The 19,532-nt window shown below is 41.7% G+C and overlaps 2 protein-coding genes and 1 long non-coding RNA gene across 3 annotated transcripts; 1 reads left to right on the forward strand and 2 right to left on the reverse strand.

The window, feature by feature from the left end:
* Positions 1-1,291: 1,291 nt before the first annotated feature.
* Positions 1,292-3,994, reverse strand: LOC119893595 (diacylglycerol kinase kappa-like). The gene is made up of 2 exons (XM_038705847.1): positions 3,849-3,994; positions 1,292-2,950 (listed from the first exon to the last, which is right to left on the reverse strand). The coding sequence occupies exon 2, from the start codon at positions 2,941-2,943 to the stop codon at positions 2,011-2,013; it is 933 nt and encodes a 310-aa protein (XP_038561775.1). The 5' UTR covers positions 2,944-2,950; positions 3,849-3,994; the 3' UTR covers positions 1,292-2,010.
* On the forward strand, positions 3,986-5,537 carry LOC119893597. Its single transcript, XR_005442823.1, has 2 exons — positions 3,986-4,078; positions 4,607-5,537. It is a non-coding gene; the product is annotated as an uncharacterized LOC119893597 (long non-coding RNA).
* Positions 5,538-5,620: 83 nt separating this feature from the next.
* On the reverse strand, positions 5,621-7,724 carry si:ch211-127m7.2. The gene is made up of 3 exons (XM_038705848.1): positions 7,502-7,724; positions 7,298-7,400; positions 5,621-6,884 (listed from the first exon to the last, which is right to left on the reverse strand). Exons 1-3 carry the CDS (start codon positions 7,600-7,602, stop codon positions 6,468-6,470), a joined length of 621 nt encoding a protein of 206 aa, XP_038561776.1. The 5' UTR covers positions 7,603-7,724; the 3' UTR covers positions 5,621-6,467.
* Between the last annotated feature and the right edge of the window lie 11,808 nt (positions 7,725-19,532).

Genomic DNA, 19,532 nt, shown 5'->3' on the forward strand with positions numbered 1-19,532 from the left:
TATAATACATGGAAGTGTGGTACTCTCTTGACAATATTGTGTCACAGAAGCAAAAACCACGTTCTGTTTTCTTTGTTTTTGTGCTTTGGCCATCAGAGCCCATAGCCAAACAGGAAATCAACAAGGAGAGGGGTGACTCAAGTCCAGCACTTTTGTTTATTGAGCTGAAAGCCTCTGGTATGACAGGAATCACAAATAGTGCAAATCATGCCGTTTATCTATTCTTGGTGCGTCTCAAGAAGCAGTTCAGTCTGCTAACTGTAGCCTTTACTAGCGGCTAGCTTGACTGAGATCTCTGTCTGAGGAGTGCCTCTCCCACTCCACAGGGACTGATCAGTGTGTTGCCAAAACCATGGGACTTAACAGTTTGCCATGCCCTAAGGCGTAGTCTGTTAAAGTTAGGTGTGGCACGACAAGACAAATGTGGGAGGGGGATTTAATACGATTATGGATTATGAATTATGAAACTGGAGCTGACACAAGTGGTGCACCACAATGATTTCCTGATGTAGATTAACTAATGCATTTGACATAAATGTCAGATGGAGCAGATCCACATTCTACAATTTGATGACATCTTAGAATAGCCCTGCCTTTGTTAGGTAGTATTCCTGTCAAATTGGCAAAGTTAGTAGTTATTTCTGTAAGTTTCATTTTCAGGCAGGCAGAAGTGGACTCTCATACCAGTCCACTGACTATTTTGTCAAGATGTTGGGATAGCAGTGCTGCGAGGCCAGGAGGAGTGTGGTGGGAGAGGCATGTGAGGAGCAGATTTCTCATGGACTGAAACGCAGTCACACTGAAGACTTTTGACCCAGGCCCCCCGAAAACCTTCTTCCTCTGGAAAGAATGTGGCTTCGTCTCCCCCCGCCTTCTCCTCCCTCCCCTCTTGTCCTCCCTCCCACAAGACTGTGAGAAAGACAGTGTCTTTTATACGTAGTCTGTGCTATGTTGGCTAGAATTTGATTTCCATGTGTATACTGCAACTCACACGTGTATTGGTGTATTGTTAAACACGCTCTGTAAGGGGGGTAAAGCTCTATATACATATTACAATATACAATTGCACATATGTAATATGTGCATTTAACAGGTCCAGGATGTCCAGGTTCTGCACATTTTAAGCCAATTAAGTTCTTATTCCACATTTGAAACGATGGGACGAGCCTACCTCTTTGTGGCCTCACATCATTTCGCCTTTCTCTTGATCTGCTCCTCATTTCCATTCTTGAAGTCTCCAACAGATAATATTTATTATAGTTCAACAAAAAAAACAGATGACCAGAACACATGAGGAATAATATCTTTATTTTCACAAGCAAGCCACTACTTTGGTTAAGAAATCCCGTTATTGTATTGCAAATACAATAAGATGATGATCACATCTGTTGAAGGAATATTACAAAAGGTCCAATTACGACTATTTTATAGCATAAATGTTAATCGGACACTTGTATCCTGCTATATAGCGGTATGCATATACTGTCTCCACCTTTGGTTGCATTGCTACTGTCCCTTGCCTGTCGTTTTGCATTAACTTCTAAGTGCTGTGCACTCACATATCTTCCAAAAAGTTTTACTTCTGTGCCTTCACACTTCCATTGTGTAGGGTTTTTATATAGCAATGAATGGTCCCTACAAGAAACACATTTAAATTTGTGTTTGGTGAATTTGCATAGAGAAAGATCTGCTGTCCAACAATACACACGGGTACACTCATGTCCCCTGTGCTGTTTGAGCCCCATTACCCCTCACCCACACACCTACTGGCTGTATAATGCATCAAAAACATACTTGTATCAAGATTAAATTTTTTGTGAAAACTGACAAGACAGCAGTTTGTTCCAGAGTTCATTTGGTTCCATATTAAAGAGAGATAGCCATTTGCCTTTATTAGGCCACTTTAGATGTAAAAAACAAAACAAAAAACACATTCATGTAAAGGGTTAAGAGGGTTTCACTGAAAAATATCCATTCACTTCTTTCATAAATCCTCTTCACATCCGGGATTCACATCAGCTCAGTGGAAGTGCTCATGTCTGTGATGGGAGTGTCATCAGGGATCTTGACATCAGTGGGAATGAGGTCGGCGACAAGGTCATTTCCTTTCAGCTCCAAGTTCTTTAGGAGTCCGCTTAGACTTTCTTCGTTGACATCACTCACAAGCTGCTCCAAGTTCCCTGCCTCCTTCACCTCCATCATCTTTTCCGGAGATTCTGATGTTTTCTCAGACTTTTCCAGCTCAAACGTGGAAACCGCAGACATCTCAGCGCTGTCTTGGCATTCCTGAGTCACCGGGATGTCTGAGGGCTCATCAGCATTAACTGAGGCAGGGATGGGAACTGGGGAGGGAGGGGTGTTAATAGGTTGGGGAGTTACATCAGGGACACCCAGGTCGATCAAAGGTGGTGAAGAAAGCACCGGCTCAGGGAGAGGCTCTTGAGTAATCAGGTCTGTCTTCTGCTCCAGGGCCTCAGCTAGGGCAGGTACTGACTCTGAGATGGGCTCAGGGACTGCCTCAAGTTCTGCTTCTGCTGGATTTGAGGTAGGATCTGGTTCGGGAACAGGCTCTGGAGCTGAGTCTGGAGCAAGCACAGCTTCAGCAGGAAGTTTTGGGGGAGATGGTTCACTAACTGAGAGCAGAGGCTCAGGTTGGACTGGAGCTGGGGCTTCCTTTGCCACAGGCTCTGGTTCAGCATCATTTAGTGGGGCAGCAGGAGCCTCCACCTCTTTACACTCAGCCACACATTCTTCAGTGGGTAAACACGCCACTTGTGTCACTTGCTCCCCCACCACCACATCTAGATTCTCTATTTCAACGGCCTCTGGAGTCTGTGTTATCCCAGAGTCTTCTTCTGCCACCTCTGCAGTCTGCTGTTCAGAGGCAGCAGTTTCATCGCAGTCGACTGAGCCATCTTGCTTTCTGCCTAACTTGTTTCCCATGATGAACCTGTGCAGAAGTTCAAAATGAGGATAAAATTTTAAATAATAAAATGTCAAATGATATTCTTTGGTTACAAAAAGTAAATTCACTCTTTTCTTTAGCTCAGTATTACACAAGATTCTTGTTGCAGGCACTCTATGTTAAGATTTTCTTCCAAATTCATGAATATGCAATTGTTGAACATTACAAAAATAACAAAACCTAAAGAGAGACACGGTCTTAAACATGTCAGAGTTAAGTGAATTGCATGAGCAAAAATTAGCCAGTTTGTGTGTTATGGTACATTATGTTCTCTTGTAACCCTTCCCGTGCTGCATGTACAGTATGTCCTAAGAGGCAGTGTGGAGATTTGAGCATGTCTATATAGTCAATGCCCAAGGATCATTTAAAGCATTTGCTTGTGTGATTGATTATCTCTTGACTGCTTTGCACAGCATGTCACCTCCACCTTAGTCCATTGGAAATCAATTATGGCCAGGTTTAGACGTGCACTGAAAACATTTACCACTTCACATCACTTAACTGCCACTACCCCCTGAAAGAGAATATATAGTTTATGGTTTCCGGTTCTTTTGATTTTCTAATTACGCTTTTCTGTTAAACAACCACACCTTGTCCGAACTGTGCTGTCTCTGTCAGAGACATGGATCCACATACCCACACGCAGTGTTAATTTTCAGCATGACAAAAACATCCAGATTATAATTATAATCAACGCAACTAATACCTCTACTAATTGCCGTTTACTGCTGGTCTAAGCAAAACGAACAAAGAAGCCCCTTGCAGACGACCCCGCCTCCCTCTCGCGCTGGACAAACTTTAAACTATCCAAAGTGTCGACAACGGTAAAAAAAAAAATAGCTGGGGTCGTAACGTGCAGTTAAAACAGATAACCGTCACCAACCTTTTGAAACTTTTCGCGTTGGATTTAAAAGAGATAAAGTCGCAGATGATCTCTCACTCTTGACTTGAAGAAGTCCGCACGTCAGACTGACTGTTGAAGCCAAGTAGTCCTCTGGTTCAGTCCCTCAGACGCAGTTGCGCACCGTGCGCGCCCACGGTCTATGCGCGTGCCGTGCGAACCACCGATTCTGCACTTCCTGGGCCAGACTGATTTTGATCGCTTAACTAATCGTAAGTAAACAGCGCAAAATTAAACTACACGTTTATCTTTACTCAATCAAAACTTAATATCCAGCTATGAATCAGTATTTCATCAAACCAGGTTCACCTGTCATGTGTCTAAATGATCAGCACTGGGTCATGTTTCTAAATTATCACTAGAAGTTTCAAAATGATCACAATTAGCGCTTCTTAAACTGTATTATAATGGAAGCTAGTGATTTCAGTGTTGACAAGTCCATTTTACTTAAATGTGATGCGATCATAATGGGTAAACATCAGCTGACCTACTGTGGGTTGACACATTTATTGCTGTAGCAAGTGCTAGTGCCTGTTTTGCTGAGCCATTTATAACCACTCCCATTCAGGGCTTATTTATGAAGATCACTTAGACAATAAAGTGAGTTCATTAAGAAATTGGATTTATAGGCATTTTTAAATGCATCTCTTCTGTTTGTACAGAAAGTCTTCTTAAGATTTATTTCCCAAATGATTAAGTGTTTGTATTGATTTCTGTCAACATGAATATTAAATCTGCAGGTCAGGGGTCATGAGGCCTAAGTCAGCTTCAGTCATGGCTGTTCTTTCTGTGAAGAGAACCACAGGGCGCTCTTTTTGGATTTCGGTGTTTCTCCTGCTTATCTTCACTCAGATGTTAACCTCCCTGGTGCTCTATTCTGGTGTGTTCATTCTCTCCAACGAAGCCCTCATCAGCCCCTTTTGCTTTTGTCTAAAACATGTTCAACATGGTGAACCCTCCTGCAACAGGTGGTACAGGAGCCCTGTCAACGGAGCTGAATCCAAGATAAAAATTAACTTCCTCACAACAGTGGTTACTCTGGGTTTGTACATTCCAGTGGTGCTTGTGGCCTTTGCCCTGCTGGCCATGCTGTTAGCAGCTTACGCCAAAGACAGAGCAGCCCTCTGGTTTAGCATGGCCTGCCAGGCTGCATCAAGCCTACTCATCCTGACTGGCATTGTTAGTTTTTTGCTACTCAATCAGTCGTATGTGAGCTGGCAACACATGACCCTCTGGTTCTATATCTGTGTGGCTGTGCAGGTTGAGCTGGTTATCGTAACTGCACTGACCCATGTGTCGGGAAGGAGGCTAACGTCTGACTGGAAATAGATGGGTCCAAATAAAAACACATCCTCGCCTTTTTAACGGAAGGGACGTTTGATTGGTGAGCTTCAGGACAGTGGTGATTAAAGTTTATAATCAAATTTCAAATGTATTTTTTTGTTACATGTTCTTTATGTTTTCACTAAACAGTGGTCAAATCTTTGGTTTGAGGCAAATGCTGACAAGGCCTAATGACAGATTTTCTGATAAACTGTACCCATTATTTGTTAAATCTACTGGAACATACTGTGATTGCTTTTGCATGACGTAACAGTGTTTTTGAATTGTAGACCAACTGGTTTGAGAAACTGACATCAGTGTGTAAATAAAAAAACAGGAATAGCTGGTGCTAAAGACAATGACACTGTGTAAAAAGGTGGTAGACCAATACCGTTAATGCTGACACTTGCTTTTTTGATACTGCTTGTTCAAGAAAAACAGCTACTTCCTCATTTATTAAAGTGGGGGGAAAATACAATATCTATAGTGGACATACATTCAGAATTAAACATAAGAGTATGCTCTGTCATCTTAAATCTGTGGTGTCATCAAGAGAAAACCTGGAGCAGCTTCGCTGACTGATTCCTCTAGGACATTATGATTAAAGAGGCCACAGGTACAGTTACACTATAGTGCTCAGTAAATCAGAAGAAACTCTGTGTCGAATGTTCAGTCCTCTGCACGTGGAAACGTGGGCTTTCCTACACATGGGCTTGAATTTAAGGTCTTCTGTACAGTAGGGTTGGTGGCTAGTCTACAGGGCATTTCAAGTGTGGTGATGTACTGTAACATGAGCATCAGTTTCAGATTTCAGCTCTGTTACTTACATCAAAAGGGTTCTGGATAAACTTTCAGGAAAATCCCATCTAAACTTTACAAAATACCATGTTATCTGTGTTTTGGGGAATTCCCATTAATTTGTGGTAATTCAGTGTAACAGGACAGTGGAAAGTAAAACATGCAGCAGCTCCATTAACATTGAATGGACCTCAGACGGAAACTGCACTGTAAGATTGGGTTTTAGATCATAGATCAGCGGTCATTAAAAGGCATATACTGGCATTTACTCTTAAACTTGGGTTAATTATTGGTGTAAGTCTTTTCATCAACTGTCTATGGAGCTGTGCTAAAGTTTACATATCAGTGACATCAATTAAAGCATCAGTTTCTAATTTGCAGCTTTATAGAGGAACTTTTGGCCTCCAAAAGTATGGATTGGAAGGTCTGAGGAATTTGTGATTTGGGTGGCATTCCCCTTTTAAGAGAATTTTTTCCATTTTAGTGCAAAAACTGAACAAGGCTTAGCGCACTTATAAGGTGACATTCAATAAAATGTTCATCATCAGGTGAAAAAATTTCTCGCACAAGCCGCAAGGCATCATCCTCCTCCGCTGCATCTGCTGGCGTCTGTGAGCACTCCTCTTTTTTGTCAGCCATTTCATTGTTCATGAAACCGGTGTGATCCTGCACTGGTCCTGACCTCTGACCCTCAGGTCGCTGATGCTGCGGGCTCTTGGTGTACGGCACCGTTTCCACCTCTGTAATGTCCAAGTCTGTTTCTGAGATGTACGTTGTCCCCTGGGCATCACCGCAGTCTGAGGACTCCTCCTCTGAAATCACCGGCTTTGCTATCATCTCTGGAGAAGCAGGATTCTCCCTCATCTTCACAGTTGTGTCTACTGCCTTGTCTTTAGCCTGTTTCGGGAGGGGGTTACACAATTATTCAGGAAATATCCTGCATTTTACAAAAACTTGTGAGGTAAGATTTGAAAAGTGTTTTGTTTTTTAAACATTTGTGTAAGTAAGCTGAGAGGCACACACTGGTGCAGGTAAAAGAGGACTAAAAGTAACTGAACTATAATCCAAACATATTTGATTATCACATGATTATTTTAATTTACATTTTTGGATATTTTTATTTAACTTTTTTTTTTTAACAATATTAACATGTTTTTATTTAATTTATAAATGGCTATCAATAACTGGGTCTTTATACCAAGGCAAATTCCTCGTATGTGAAATGTATATGGCAATAAACCCGATTCTGATGCTGATTTTATTTTTCCAGTATAAAAATTTCAACCGTTAACAAAGGGAAAGAGCGCCACCTTTTGGTGAGTCAGGAGAACCACGTCCTCGCTTGCACCGCTGGTAAGATATGAAACAGCAGCTTCTACCAGCTCCTTCTCGTTCATACAGTAGAAAGCAGCTCTGAAAAAATTGCGTATATGTTAGTCAAAACGAGCTAAGGAAGAAGAAGCATAAAACCGAGAGTCTGTCTTGTTTTTTTTCCCCACGCCACCTAACGTTACCTTGCAGTTTTCCGTTTCCCCCTTCTCTTCAGCGGCTCCTTCTCTTTCTCCTCCTTCTTCTTCGCCATCCACGACGGCAGCGCCCGGTGCCTTTCCGACATGTTGGCACTGTGTTATGAAACTTACAACATTTGAATATCTGCACAAAGGTTACCGAGGTTTTATTCAGTATCAAAGACGAACGTGGGTTTGCATTTTGGTGAAGTCACGTGACCGCGCTGACTGACTCTTTAGCGCCCCTTAGTAGACAAATAGCTAAATGCACCAAGAGATGAAACATGCTTCTTCCAAAATAGTTAATAATTTGACATTAAACGAATGTACTGTCCTACTGATTCAGACAGTCCATTAGGTAAAGCTCTTCAGATTATTTAAAAATCCCGCCTTAAAACAGATATTACATTGTTATTCATATGGTTTGTTTAACCTATAATGTAATGTGTTTTGTATGTAAATGAATCTGCAAACTAGTAACTAAAGCACTAAAAAAAAGTGATGTTAAAGGTGCAAATGCTTCTTAAATGTAGAGCAGTCGAGGTTGTATAAAGTGTGAATACTCTGAACCCAAGATTGTGATAAACATAAATAAAATAATGTATTAAGTTACCACCACTCACATTTTGCCACACCCAGCTGTATTTAAACATTTACACTTGATTGTATGACATAGCAGATTGATAGTTTTATAGGTTTAAATTGGGTTGATTTTGAGACTTGGGCTCATTGACATTTTGTCTTTTGAGTATGTGTTGAGAGATTCTTTTTGTGTTGTTTTGCAAAGCTGCAGAACAGACAGAGAGTCCAAAGCAAATTTCCCTTTTGGGACAATAAAGTATCTTAAGTTATCTTATTTTATTGAAATGAGTTTGGTTTGAATGGGTCTACAGGTGTGAATCAGAAATGTACCACTTTTGCTGAAATCACATTCTGTGATTTTACTATTGTAGTGGCACATGCCCAATACTTGTCGTATTCACATTACTGCTAATGTTCCTTGTATCCTTATTTAATGTACTCTAGCTAATAATCATTTATTTATTGTTAAAAAAGTAGTACAGTGAAAGATTCAACTATAATTTCCAAATCTCTCTCTCTATCTTTCTCTCTCTCCCCTCATTCACGTCCATCTCCTACAATTGTACAGCACTTACATAACACAGACAGACCCTGTACAGTTGGTCATTGTTGGAATTAATCAGCATTGCAGTAGTGTGCTGTGTAATTAAAGCTGCGTTGCGGTGTCCGCTCATTCAAATTCACTTCTCTCACCGTGGCCTTTCTGTTGTCCAAGCTCATCCACATTTGCTGTTACTTATGGTTGTTTTAAGTATTCCACATTAAGAATAGTATTTCTTGCTTCTCCCTCACATATTTTTATTGGCATATTGAGTCTCATGCCAGTAACATAAAACAACATTTCCTTAAAAGTTTAAATTAGATCAGTTTCATCATCAACTCTGTTCATATGTTTAACTCCCATCTTAGATTTGGTCAGATAATAATAGCTGTTTGATTAATGTTTTTATTTATTTTTGAACTGCATGTGTGGACAACACTAGCCACATGTGGACAGAAGATAATCCCTGCTAGTCTAATCGCATGACTCATTATTTTCTCACTTTCCACTCTTTTCTCCTCTTTATCATCCTCTTTCAATCTCTGATGTTCGAAACAGCCTTGTGTCAGATTCTCACCTTCTGTCACTTTGGAGCCAAAGCTGCCTTCTCTCACTCAGGCCTTTTAATTATGTCTGTAAAGCCCCTTCCTACAAGTGCTTAGGCCTTGATTGCAAAGACCAGCTTTATATTTGACTAAATTAAAAGTGGGGGGAAAGGGAGGAAAAAAACCTCAAGGCATAGAGCATGTTAACAGCCAGATGCACACACAATGTCACTTTCCCTAAAGCTCTCAAGTTCAGCGCATTTTAGGAATGACATGTAATCAGAGGCTGAACTGGTATCAAATAAAAACAAATCCTCATCTATGACCACAATATTATTATTGTTTACAACAGATGTCAACAGAGGCACGTTAAAAAAAATGACTGTTACTGACCTACATTTCTATAGTTGATAATTATTAGACCTCGAGTGTTTCTAGTTAAACACAAACCACATGAGGTCTAATAATTACCAAATTCTCATAACTGCATCCCATCCATTAACAATTGTTTGTTTACTATTCACTTTTTATTCATTTATCATCATCATTACTTATCATCATTGTTGAAATTATTTAAGAAATTGTAAAACAAAACAAAGATATTTAAACATAAAAAACCTAAAGGCATTGAACTCATCCTCCTCCGGGCTTGCTGCCACATCCACAGATCAGGCCGTGCTAAGAAGATTTCTTTGCTAAAGGAGTAAAGCTTGTCACTGCTTTACTTACAGCTGAATTTGTGGGTCAGACATGGCCAAAATGTCATGAGGGCATCAGCGCTGTGGTTTTGTTTAACACTGGTTTGATGTTGCTGTCTGGTTCAGAATCAATATTTTAATGAGCCGCATTTTTATGATATTTAGAGTTGCAAAACAAGCTGATCCGTAATTACACTATACAGACATTTTGAACAGAGTTTTGTTTGATATAAAGATGAAGTTGAATTGGACATCAACGACTCGATCAGGAAGTAATTTCCACCTAATCTAATCTATCTCCTCTCGTTTCCACAGCACCTCTTCAAATGTTCTTATTCTCAGGGCCTTAAATGGTGAGAACCAGACTAATCTTCTAGTTGTCTTCCTGGGCTTAACCCTGATTTGAGTAAGGGTCATTACCATTGGCCATCTGTCCAAGAAACGCTTGTTGTGATTGGGCATATGGCATAAGAGAGAGCAAGATTTAGGAAGAGCAGAATGTTTAAATTGAATGTAGATATGCCACGGTTCACATTGTCTGTCGGGAGACACATAATATCGTTTCATTATGTAACCCAGGATCGTATTAGTGTGTGTGAGCACATTTACTAATGTGTAGATGTATGTTCACAGATGTAGGCTTTGGTATAGCTTAACTTAACTCTTTCTTGTATTGCAACACTCATTACATTGTAAGGGGTCTTTCAGCTCCCACTTGGCTTTGATTGTTGCAAAACACACAGGAGCCAATTATTCCCAGAATGAAAAACATGTTCAAAGACAACGCAATCTCTCAAGCGCACTCATTCAGTGTGTAAACTGTTTGTTGATGTGCATAGCTGTGTGTGTGATGTATTTCTGTCACATGACATGGTCATGCAGTTGTCTACATTAATCTGCAGTATCTTTATTCGTTTCTTTTTACATTATAGGAACATCTTTGCTGATACACTTCCTGTGCATGGGAAATATACGCTCACCTGGATGTTGACCAAAGCTAATGTAAATACAGGTGTAAATTGGTTATGGGTTGAATTATGAGCTATTCTCTATGTCAGCTGGCAACAGAGAAGCAAAATAGACAGACAATGTGACAATTAAAGTAGTTTTTCAGGCTGTATCTGTAATCACAGGAAATAGACTTCATTCTTTGACAATGAGGAAAATGCTTCAGGGAACAAATTCCCACATGAATTATCCTCGATAACAGCAAAACTGTTTGGTGGCAGCCCGGCTGACGGTGAGTGTCCTGTTTATTTCTCCTTTTTTTGCTTGTGATTCTGTTTTCCCCTGTTTTTTTCCTGTACTCTGCCTGCCTCCCTGTGTCTCCTCCCCTGCGGGTGGTCTCTCTCTCTCTCTCCCTCCGCTCCTGAGCCCAGCCAACGACCCGCACCTGCACCTGCCTGCCACACCTGCCAGCAATTAACCTCATCCCTGCCTGCATATCTCCACTCCATCGCTGCTTGATCGTCGTTGCTCCTTACCCGGTGCCACTTTACCACTCAAGCTCTCACGTATTCTGTGCCATTTCTGTTTCCCTGTGCTTTGTCTCCGCTGTGTCTAACCCTGTCTGTCTGTCTGTCTCCCCTCCAGGTCCACTCACCTCAGTCCTCCACTCCGTCATCTGGGCTTGCCACCCTGCCCTCTCCACTCAGACCTCTTCCACGGCGTCCTCCTGGCTCCTCCCCGTGCCTCCTCGCTTCCTCGGTCCCCAGGGCCCCAGCTCCCTTGTCTCAGGCTCCTCGGTTCCCCGTGCCCATGTTTCCCCGGCGTCCACCTCTCCCTCACCTCCACTCCCTCAACCCTGTTTCCCCTTCAATAAAGCCTGTTCTTCCCGAGTGTTGCGTTTGGGTCCACTCTGTCCCCACACCACACCATTGCAAACATTGTTCCCCTCAAACTATTGATTGCACAGATTTTAGGTTTCTTCTTTAAAGGAACACACACCACGAAACTTATATCTTGTTGCATGACACTAAAGGACTGTAAATGGCAGATTAGTGTGAACCAAAGATTTTCTGTGAAACTGTGTGTGTGCGATTGCTTCTTTCTCTGATGAATTGGTCTCAGAAGATATCAGGTGGACATCCCACACAACAAACCATATGTGAATTTGTAATAATACAGAAAAAATGCAGCGCTCCATCAGAGCATAAACAGATTATGAGGATTGTAAAGAAGAGAGAACCTGAAGACACGATACTGGGGTTAAAGTGAAATAGGGATCTTATAATCTCAAATGTTAGTAATCTACAAACCTTTTTTTTTTTTACAATGGATTTTGCTTTGGGATGGCTTTCAGTATAGTTGCTTTGTTTAATGAGGTCATTTTCTTGCTTTTCTTTCTGTCTAATCTGTTGTCATATGGACCAGAGATAAGAATAGAGTTTAGCATCAGCTCTTCCTGCTGCTTGATATCACATACGTGGAAATCTGTCCGGGAATAGGATATTTGTGTCATTCTCAGTGGTTGGGGCCCTCGGTGCAGTCTGGTTTTGAACCTTAAAATTACTATTATGATTTAAATCATATATGGGAAGGATTACATTTGATTAAAAAATTGTCAAAATTGTGTGAAGTTGTTGATTGTGTGATGTTTTTGGCACCTTAAAGGAAAGTAAAAGGTATATCATGCTGGAGGTACACTGAAGTAAAGGCTTTCATTGCTTCACTATAAAACCCGTGTTTGTCTCCTCAGCTAAATGTTGGATTTACCACAGTGGACTGCGCATGATTAGTTGTGACATAATCTAGCGTTACAACATCAAATTCCCAATGGCACGAGCAAAGGCAATAAAATCTGTCGCGCTATAGTGTGTGTGTGTGAGGACACACCCCCTCTACAAATCAATGTGATGGAAAATGAGAAGTCACTGGGACGCAGTAATCTGTTCCACCCTATTAAAGTCCAGACTTGTAGGCTACTCTGCTTCCTCATCAACAGTAATAGGCCAAATCCACAGGGATTTCCTGCCAATCACAGGCATGTAGTAGTATCTTAATGACTTTTCTTCGGGAGCTGATAAAAGTGCTTTTATAAATTTGTCAGTCTGTGTGTGTTTTACTGCACTGAGCAGATCAAGCAACACTAGTACAGATTCAAAGCAAATCCAGAGTGTACTACGATGGAGGTAATGTGCTTGGAGAGTTTAAAGAGCCCTTGGGACTTCTTATCTCTATTGATAAATATTGCTGTTGAACTGCATGAAATGTCTGGCTGTGTAATCCCTGACCTTAAAGACGACCCTTTCCTTGAAAGCTCTTTTGAATACTCGTGCTGAGAGTGCATGCATGCGTTCTTTCTCAATAAGGAAAAAAGAAAGGAGTGAGAGTTGATTTCACTCAGCAGTGTCACCTAGCTTACTCAACCGTAGACTCTGCCAAATTAAAGATGTTAATTTAAATTAAAAGTGCACGCTAATAAGAGCAATCACTTGCCTGGTTAGGACTCCAATCAAAATGCTAATTAGAATCCTGGCCCTCCAAATGAACAGTTTGAGTATTCATTATCTTCCTTTAGTTCTACTTTTCTGTCTCTTCCTTCCCTTTGCTGGTTATGCATCCCATTTGCCCAGGGTAACTTTGGTATTTTTCAACCTAATAACTATTATTATTATTATTATTATTTCCCCATGTTTTCGTGTCTACAAGATGCACTTTTTTAAACTGCTCCAGTGTTGAGCGAGCGTGCTGCAGACAGCGAAATAATCCCAATTTTTCACGTAGACACAAAATCTTAAAATACCTTTTAAGAGTAATGATGGGGAATGTCACTAAGACAATGTCACACTGTGCAGTTGCTCATTTTTTTAACATGGTTTAATATGTTGCAATCACGCTAGTCACAATTAATTCCTACTATTGCTACAAAGGAAAAAAACACACTTGAAGTAAGTAATGAAGTAAAATAACAAAAGAAAGACATGATGTTACATGTTACATGATGTAAGCATGCAGATATTTCATGTGTCAAAAAGAAGAAACATCAATACTTCATTGCTTTTGAACAAAACATGGTTGCTTTACTACAGCTCTCAAGAGACACAAATGGTTTTTAGTGGTTTTGTTTTACTTATTTATACAGAATCAGAAGGAGCTTTCTTGCCAAGTAGTGTTTTACACATACGAGGAATTTGCTTTGGTGATAAGGTGCTACACATAGACAAACATACAGTTAGACATAAATAAATGTAGAAATATACAAATGTGCAATTGACAAGATATAAAAATGTAAAACAACAACAATTAACAAAAATATGTGCATTGTGCCAGATTTGTGCATGATATGAAATTAAGTAAAATTTAGACGTCCAGAGACATTTGCATTATTTGAAGGGGGTGGGGGGTGTCAGTGTGGGGCCGGGCCTTGTTAACGAGACTAGCTGAAGACGGGAAGAAGTTGTTTTTTGGCAAGAGGTTTTGGTCCTGATCGACCGGAGCCTCTTGCCAGAGGGGAGAGTCTGAAAATGTTTGTGTCTGGGGTGGGAGGGATCAGCTACAATATTTCCTGCTTGCTTCAAAGTCCTGGAGGTGTACAGTTCCTGAAGTGATGGGAGATTGCAGCCAATCACTGTCTCTGCAGAGCGAATAATACACTGCAGCCTGCTTTGTCTCTGGCAGTGGCAGCAGCGTACCGGATGGTGATGGAGGAGGTGAGGATGTGTAGAAGTGCACCATCAATGAATTTGGCAGGCTGAACTTCTTCAACTGCAACAAGTACATCCTCTGCTGGGCCTTCTTGGAGGTGATGTTCAGCTCCCACTTGAGGTCCTGGGAGATGATGGCGCCCAGGAAGTGGAAGGAGTCCACAGGATTATGGGGGAGGGTGCGGCTGGGTTCTTTCTGAAGTCCACGACCATCTCCACTGTCTTCAGAGCGTCGAGCTCCAGGCTGTTCTGGCTTCACCAGGTCACCAGATGGTCAATCTCGCACATGTATTCGGACTCATCTCCACCAGAGATGAGCCCACTGAGGGTGGTGTCATCCGCAAACTTCAGGAGCTTGACAGACTGGTGACTGGAGGTGCAGCTGTTGGTGTACAGGGAGAAGCAGAGGGGGAAGAAACAGCCTTGAGGTGAACTGGTGCTGATGGTCCTGGAGTCTGAGAGATGTTTTCCAACTTCATGTGCTGCTTCCTGTCTGTCAAGAAGCCTGTGATCCACCTGCAGGTGCAGTCAGGCTCGTTCAGCTAAGAGAGCTTGTCCTGCAGTCCTGGCGTAGGTTCCTGGGAAGTCCAGGTTCTGGAGGATTAAGTGAAGGGCCATGTATACTGCATCATCTACAGACCTGTTGGCTCTGTAGGTGAACTGCAGGTGGTCTAGGAGTGGGTGTGACATAATGACAGTGACCTGTGGTCCTTGTTTTTGGGGACAGGGATGATGGTGGAGGTTTTGAAGCAGGCTGGAACATGACATGTCTCCAGTGAGCTGATCAGCACAGTGCTTCAGTGTGAATGGGGAGATGGGGAGACAGGAGTCCGGAGTCTGGCCCAGCTGCTTTGTAGGGTTTCTGCCTCCTGAATAGTCTGCTGACATCCCTCTCTGAGATGGAGACAGGGGAAGGGGTAGGAGCTGTCCAACTCTGAGGAGGGGAGGAGGAGATGGTGGACTGGGACTGAAGCTGAGCGGAGGATCACGGGGGATGGTGTCCGATTGACTCTCGAAGCGGCAGTAGTACTGGTGCAGCTCATTTGCCAGGCGACAGTCATTAATGGAGTGGGGGGCTTTGGGTTTATAGGTCGTGATCTGTCTGAACCCTTCCAGACAGAAGTGGCATGTTGTTTGCAGAGAACTGGTGTTTTAGTTTCTAACAGTTGTCAGCTTCTCGCACCTCCTTGCTAACCTGTACTTTAACGTACTGCACCCGCCCCTGTCCCCACTCCTATATGCCTCCTTCTTTTCCAACCTTAGCTGTCTGAGTTTGGCTTTAAACCAGGGTTTGTCATTGTGCGTGTCACTGGTGCATGTTCGTATCACTGTCCTCACAGAAACTGATGTAGGACATCACAGCACAGTAAACTCATCCAGACTGTTGGTAGCGTCCCGAAAACATCCCAGTCAGTGCAGTCCAAACACGCCTGGAGGTCCTCTACCAGAGTGAATGAAGCAAACCACAGGAAGAATAAAACTGTTAACAATTAATGGTAAAAAATTCCAGGTGTGGAGAACAGTGCTGCTCAATCACTGTCACATTGGTCAACCTTTTGTTTGCCAGAGAGTTCTGTGTTGTGGTTCACTCTTACAGTTGGAAGCGAGCCAGCTGCAGCGCGGATTCCGGTATCTGTTTACACAGCCATGTCTGCGTGAAGCACAGAACAGAATATGAATAAAGGTCTCTGTTTTTCCCCACCAGTAGCTGAGTTCGTCCAGATTGTTGCACAGTGAGCACGCGTTCACCCTGAGCAACAGCAAGGTGCCCTTCACCAAAATATCCAATAATTCCACTGATCACGCGAGAAAAGTGGGAAATAAATCCACTGGAGTTGTTCCCCTGATGTTCATGAGCTCTTCTCTGGTGAAAGAGCTCCGCGAATCACAGCCAAAAACTGAATTACATCATACTAACACCGAGGCAGCTATATGCAGCGCCATCTTGGATAGTCAAAAATTATAATGAAAGAGTGAAAGCTGGCAATGCAATCTCACTACAAGGTTCATTAGCTGTTCCAGAGCTTTTGCTCGAGATGACATTTGCCAAAAGAAATCATGTTAGTTTCCAATAATTTGCAGTTGCAATAAAAAAGTTTCAGTAAATTCAAAACACACAAAGAACAACATGGCAAACTTGTTTTCATATAGTACCTTTACATTTAAGCAAATCCGTTTCCTTGGGACCATTGTACTCCTATCATAGAATACTCTTTTTCATCAGCTTGTTGAATAGTTTTTACAGAGAGAGCCCACACACAGGCAGTATGTTGAAGCAGTTTATTCAAAAACATTACAGGGCTGCAGTAATGTGCATAGTGGGAGCAAATTAAAGACTTCAAGGATACCTCAGTATTATAAAAGCTTTCCCAACATCACTGTAAGTCACAGGAGATTCAAAGAAAACACAGTATTTCCATTGGTTTTAGCTTGCTATAACACAAAACTTTCCCTTCAGTAGCAGCAGCACAGGTAGACAGTCTGGGGAGATTTCGTTCCACTTTGATCCCTGTTTCTGTCAATCCCCCTAAAACCTCAGCTTTCTAGGTCCCTGCTTGCCTCAGAAGAAGCAGGTGAGACACCAGCCTGGCTGCCATGGCAACAGATGCAGTTTTTTAACCTATTTGATGTGAAGTAAACAAAGATTTATGTGCATCAGTTTGTCAGTGTGCATATGTGCCTGTATGGGTGACTGGATGAGTGACAGACGGACAGAGAGTAACAAACAGTGATTGTTGACAACTGTGGCATGTGGTCGTGACAGCTGGCGTTCATGGAGGCTTGTCGACTAGCAGTCGCACAGTCACACTTTGTCGCTGCAGTTCAAATGTCACACTGCTCAGGAGGAGGAGGCATCACAGCAGTCCCTCCACACCAAACACACCCCGGAAAATAAATGATTCATGCATCTCTGAGATGACACTTTCACTTCATAAGCATTCACAAGGGAATAGTGTTTTAAAGCACAGGCCCGGATGATGCAACTTTATGCTTGTGCATTTTTTGTGGGTGAGTGTTCATCTCCTGTTGAATTAATTTACCCAGAGGTTGTTACTGCCGAAGAAAAATTGGTCCCACCTTACTGAATAATGATGGCCTGTGAAAACATGGCCCCTGGACTTTCTGATATGACGCTTTGCTTTGTGCTTTGCTTGTTGTTTGTGAACTTTGATGGCTGCTGTTGTTCTTCTGTCTTTGTTTTGCAAGTGTTATGTGAGAAACCGAAATGCAGAGACGCAGGAAAGGAAATAAGGTCATTAGCACCAGAAAATTTAACATAAATTACATGCACTGAAAGGAAGGTACTAACCACACCACGTCTGCTTGTGTGAGAATCTGGTCAGCAGTGGTAACAGTACAGGTACAGTGTAACTATGTACATGTACTTAATTACTGTATTTAGGTATTATAGTTTTCTAGATTATTTCCATTTTCTTCTACTTTATACTTTCACTCCACTAAATTTCTGAGGGAAATACGTACGTTTTACTCAAAATCATTTATCTGTTGACAGTAGTAACTAGTTACTTTGCAAACACATGATCATGTTATTACATTATGATGGGTTGTCAGTACTAAACTGCCCAACATAAAGTAGTTAAAAGGAGTGCCACTTGATACAACATACAATTTCTGCTTAAATGTTTATCAGTAATATTAATCCAATAACAAAGGGTGTAATAATAAAACAGTGACATGGGCCATTCTGCTGTATAACAAGTACTTCTGAGTGAGATCTACTGCAACTGAATCTTCTTTTAAAACAGTCGTAAAACATTGCATTTCTTTCAGTGTGTTGTGTGTGTGTGTGCGCGCACGTGCAAGTGTGTTTGTGTGAGAGAATGCGTACATGTGCGCCTGTTGTAATCCTTCTGGAATAGGACAGGGATTATAAAGACTTTGTTTTATGTACAGTATGTATGTTGAGGATTTTACATATGTATTTTCTATCCCATTTGTTTGTTTTCTGTGTTTTACTGTAAAGCACATTGAATTTACCCGTGTATGAGTATGTGCTATACAAATAAAATTTACTTGACTTGACTTTAATAGCTACTACTACTAATAATTTCATATTTCTACTTAAAGCATCAGTGACAGCATCTAGCACTAACACTACTAACAACACTAGAAAGGCAGGTATCAGTTTTTTTGCCACAACAAATGACCAGTCATGGGAAATTAAAATGTCTTCAGTTTTAGGTCGTACTGTTTAAAAGAAACTACAAATGACCAGTTTTGTAGTTTGGATGCATATGCCCATCCAAGATTGAGTGTGAAAGGCCAGGATGGGATGATATCAGACCATTTCACTCACCAGGTATCTGTCAAAGTGAGAGTGTCTTTGGCTGCCAGGAGCACCCTTACATTGTCCACCTCTGTGAACAAAGCCACCAATTTAAAGCTGTTACAATCAGCTGAAGAGGCGCAAATCTGCCAGCAGACATAGTGACAGGTTCTGTTGTTAAAAGGTGACACATCAAAGAAAAAATCTCCATCCCTTTTCTTGGCTTCCATTTTCATCTCTCTGCAGCTCTAGCCAGTTTTTTTAAGGCTTTTGGCGCTGTGTGTCTCTGAGAAAAATTACAAAAGACAACAGGGAATGCTCTCTGCTCTGCATAGATGGAATGCAATGGCAATGTGTTAACTGATTTATGCCAAGTGAGATTTTTGGCACAGGTGCCCTGGGTGTGTGTGTGTGTGTGTGTGTGAGAGAGAGAGAGAGAGAGAAGAGAGGAGAGCTGCGTGCAAGAATTTGCCTTCTGGACACTTGCTCTGTATCAGCTAATTAAATTTTAATAAATGGGAATTCCTAATGTTGTTCATCATTAGGCCAAACAGACTGTGAGTTGATTACTGTATCACTTATTACTCATGTAGGATGGTGCACATGCGCAATCAGCTCTTCCCCCTTCCCGCGCCAACTGAGCCCAATCTTAAAACCGCGAGCAGCCGCAGACAGATCATCGGTTTATGTTGGAGGATGGATCAGTCTGAGACTGACACAGACTTGAGCTCTGCAGG

The sequence above is a fragment of the Micropterus salmoides genome, unplaced genomic scaffold (genome assembly GCF_014851395.1).
Source record: "Micropterus salmoides isolate LMB-PRFRI ecotype aquatic unplaced genomic scaffold, ASM1485139v1 Ms_hic_scaffold_8, whole genome shotgun sequence".
Lineage (NCBI taxonomy): Eukaryota > Metazoa > Chordata > Actinopteri > Centrarchiformes > Centrarchidae > Micropterus > Micropterus salmoides.

Bases quoted from the DNA above. Each gene is read 5' to 3' on its own strand.
- LOC119893595 (XM_038705847.1), bottom strand. From the start codon at position 2,943: ATGGGAAACAAGTTAGGCAGAAAGCAAGATGGCTCAGTCGACTGCGAT.
- si:ch211-127m7.2 (XM_038705848.1), bottom strand. From the start codon at position 7,602: ATGTCGGAAAGGCACCGGGCGCTGCCGTCGTGGATGGCGAAGAAGAAG. The intron at 7,401-7,501 runs GTAACGTTAGGT...CAATTTTTTCAG, and splicing joins GGGAAACGGAAAACTGCAAG to AGCTGCTTTCTACTGTATGA. The intron at 6,885-7,297 runs GTGGCGCTCTTT...CTCCCGAAACAG, and splicing joins TTCTCCTGACTCACCAAAAG to GCTAAAGACAAGGCAGTAGA.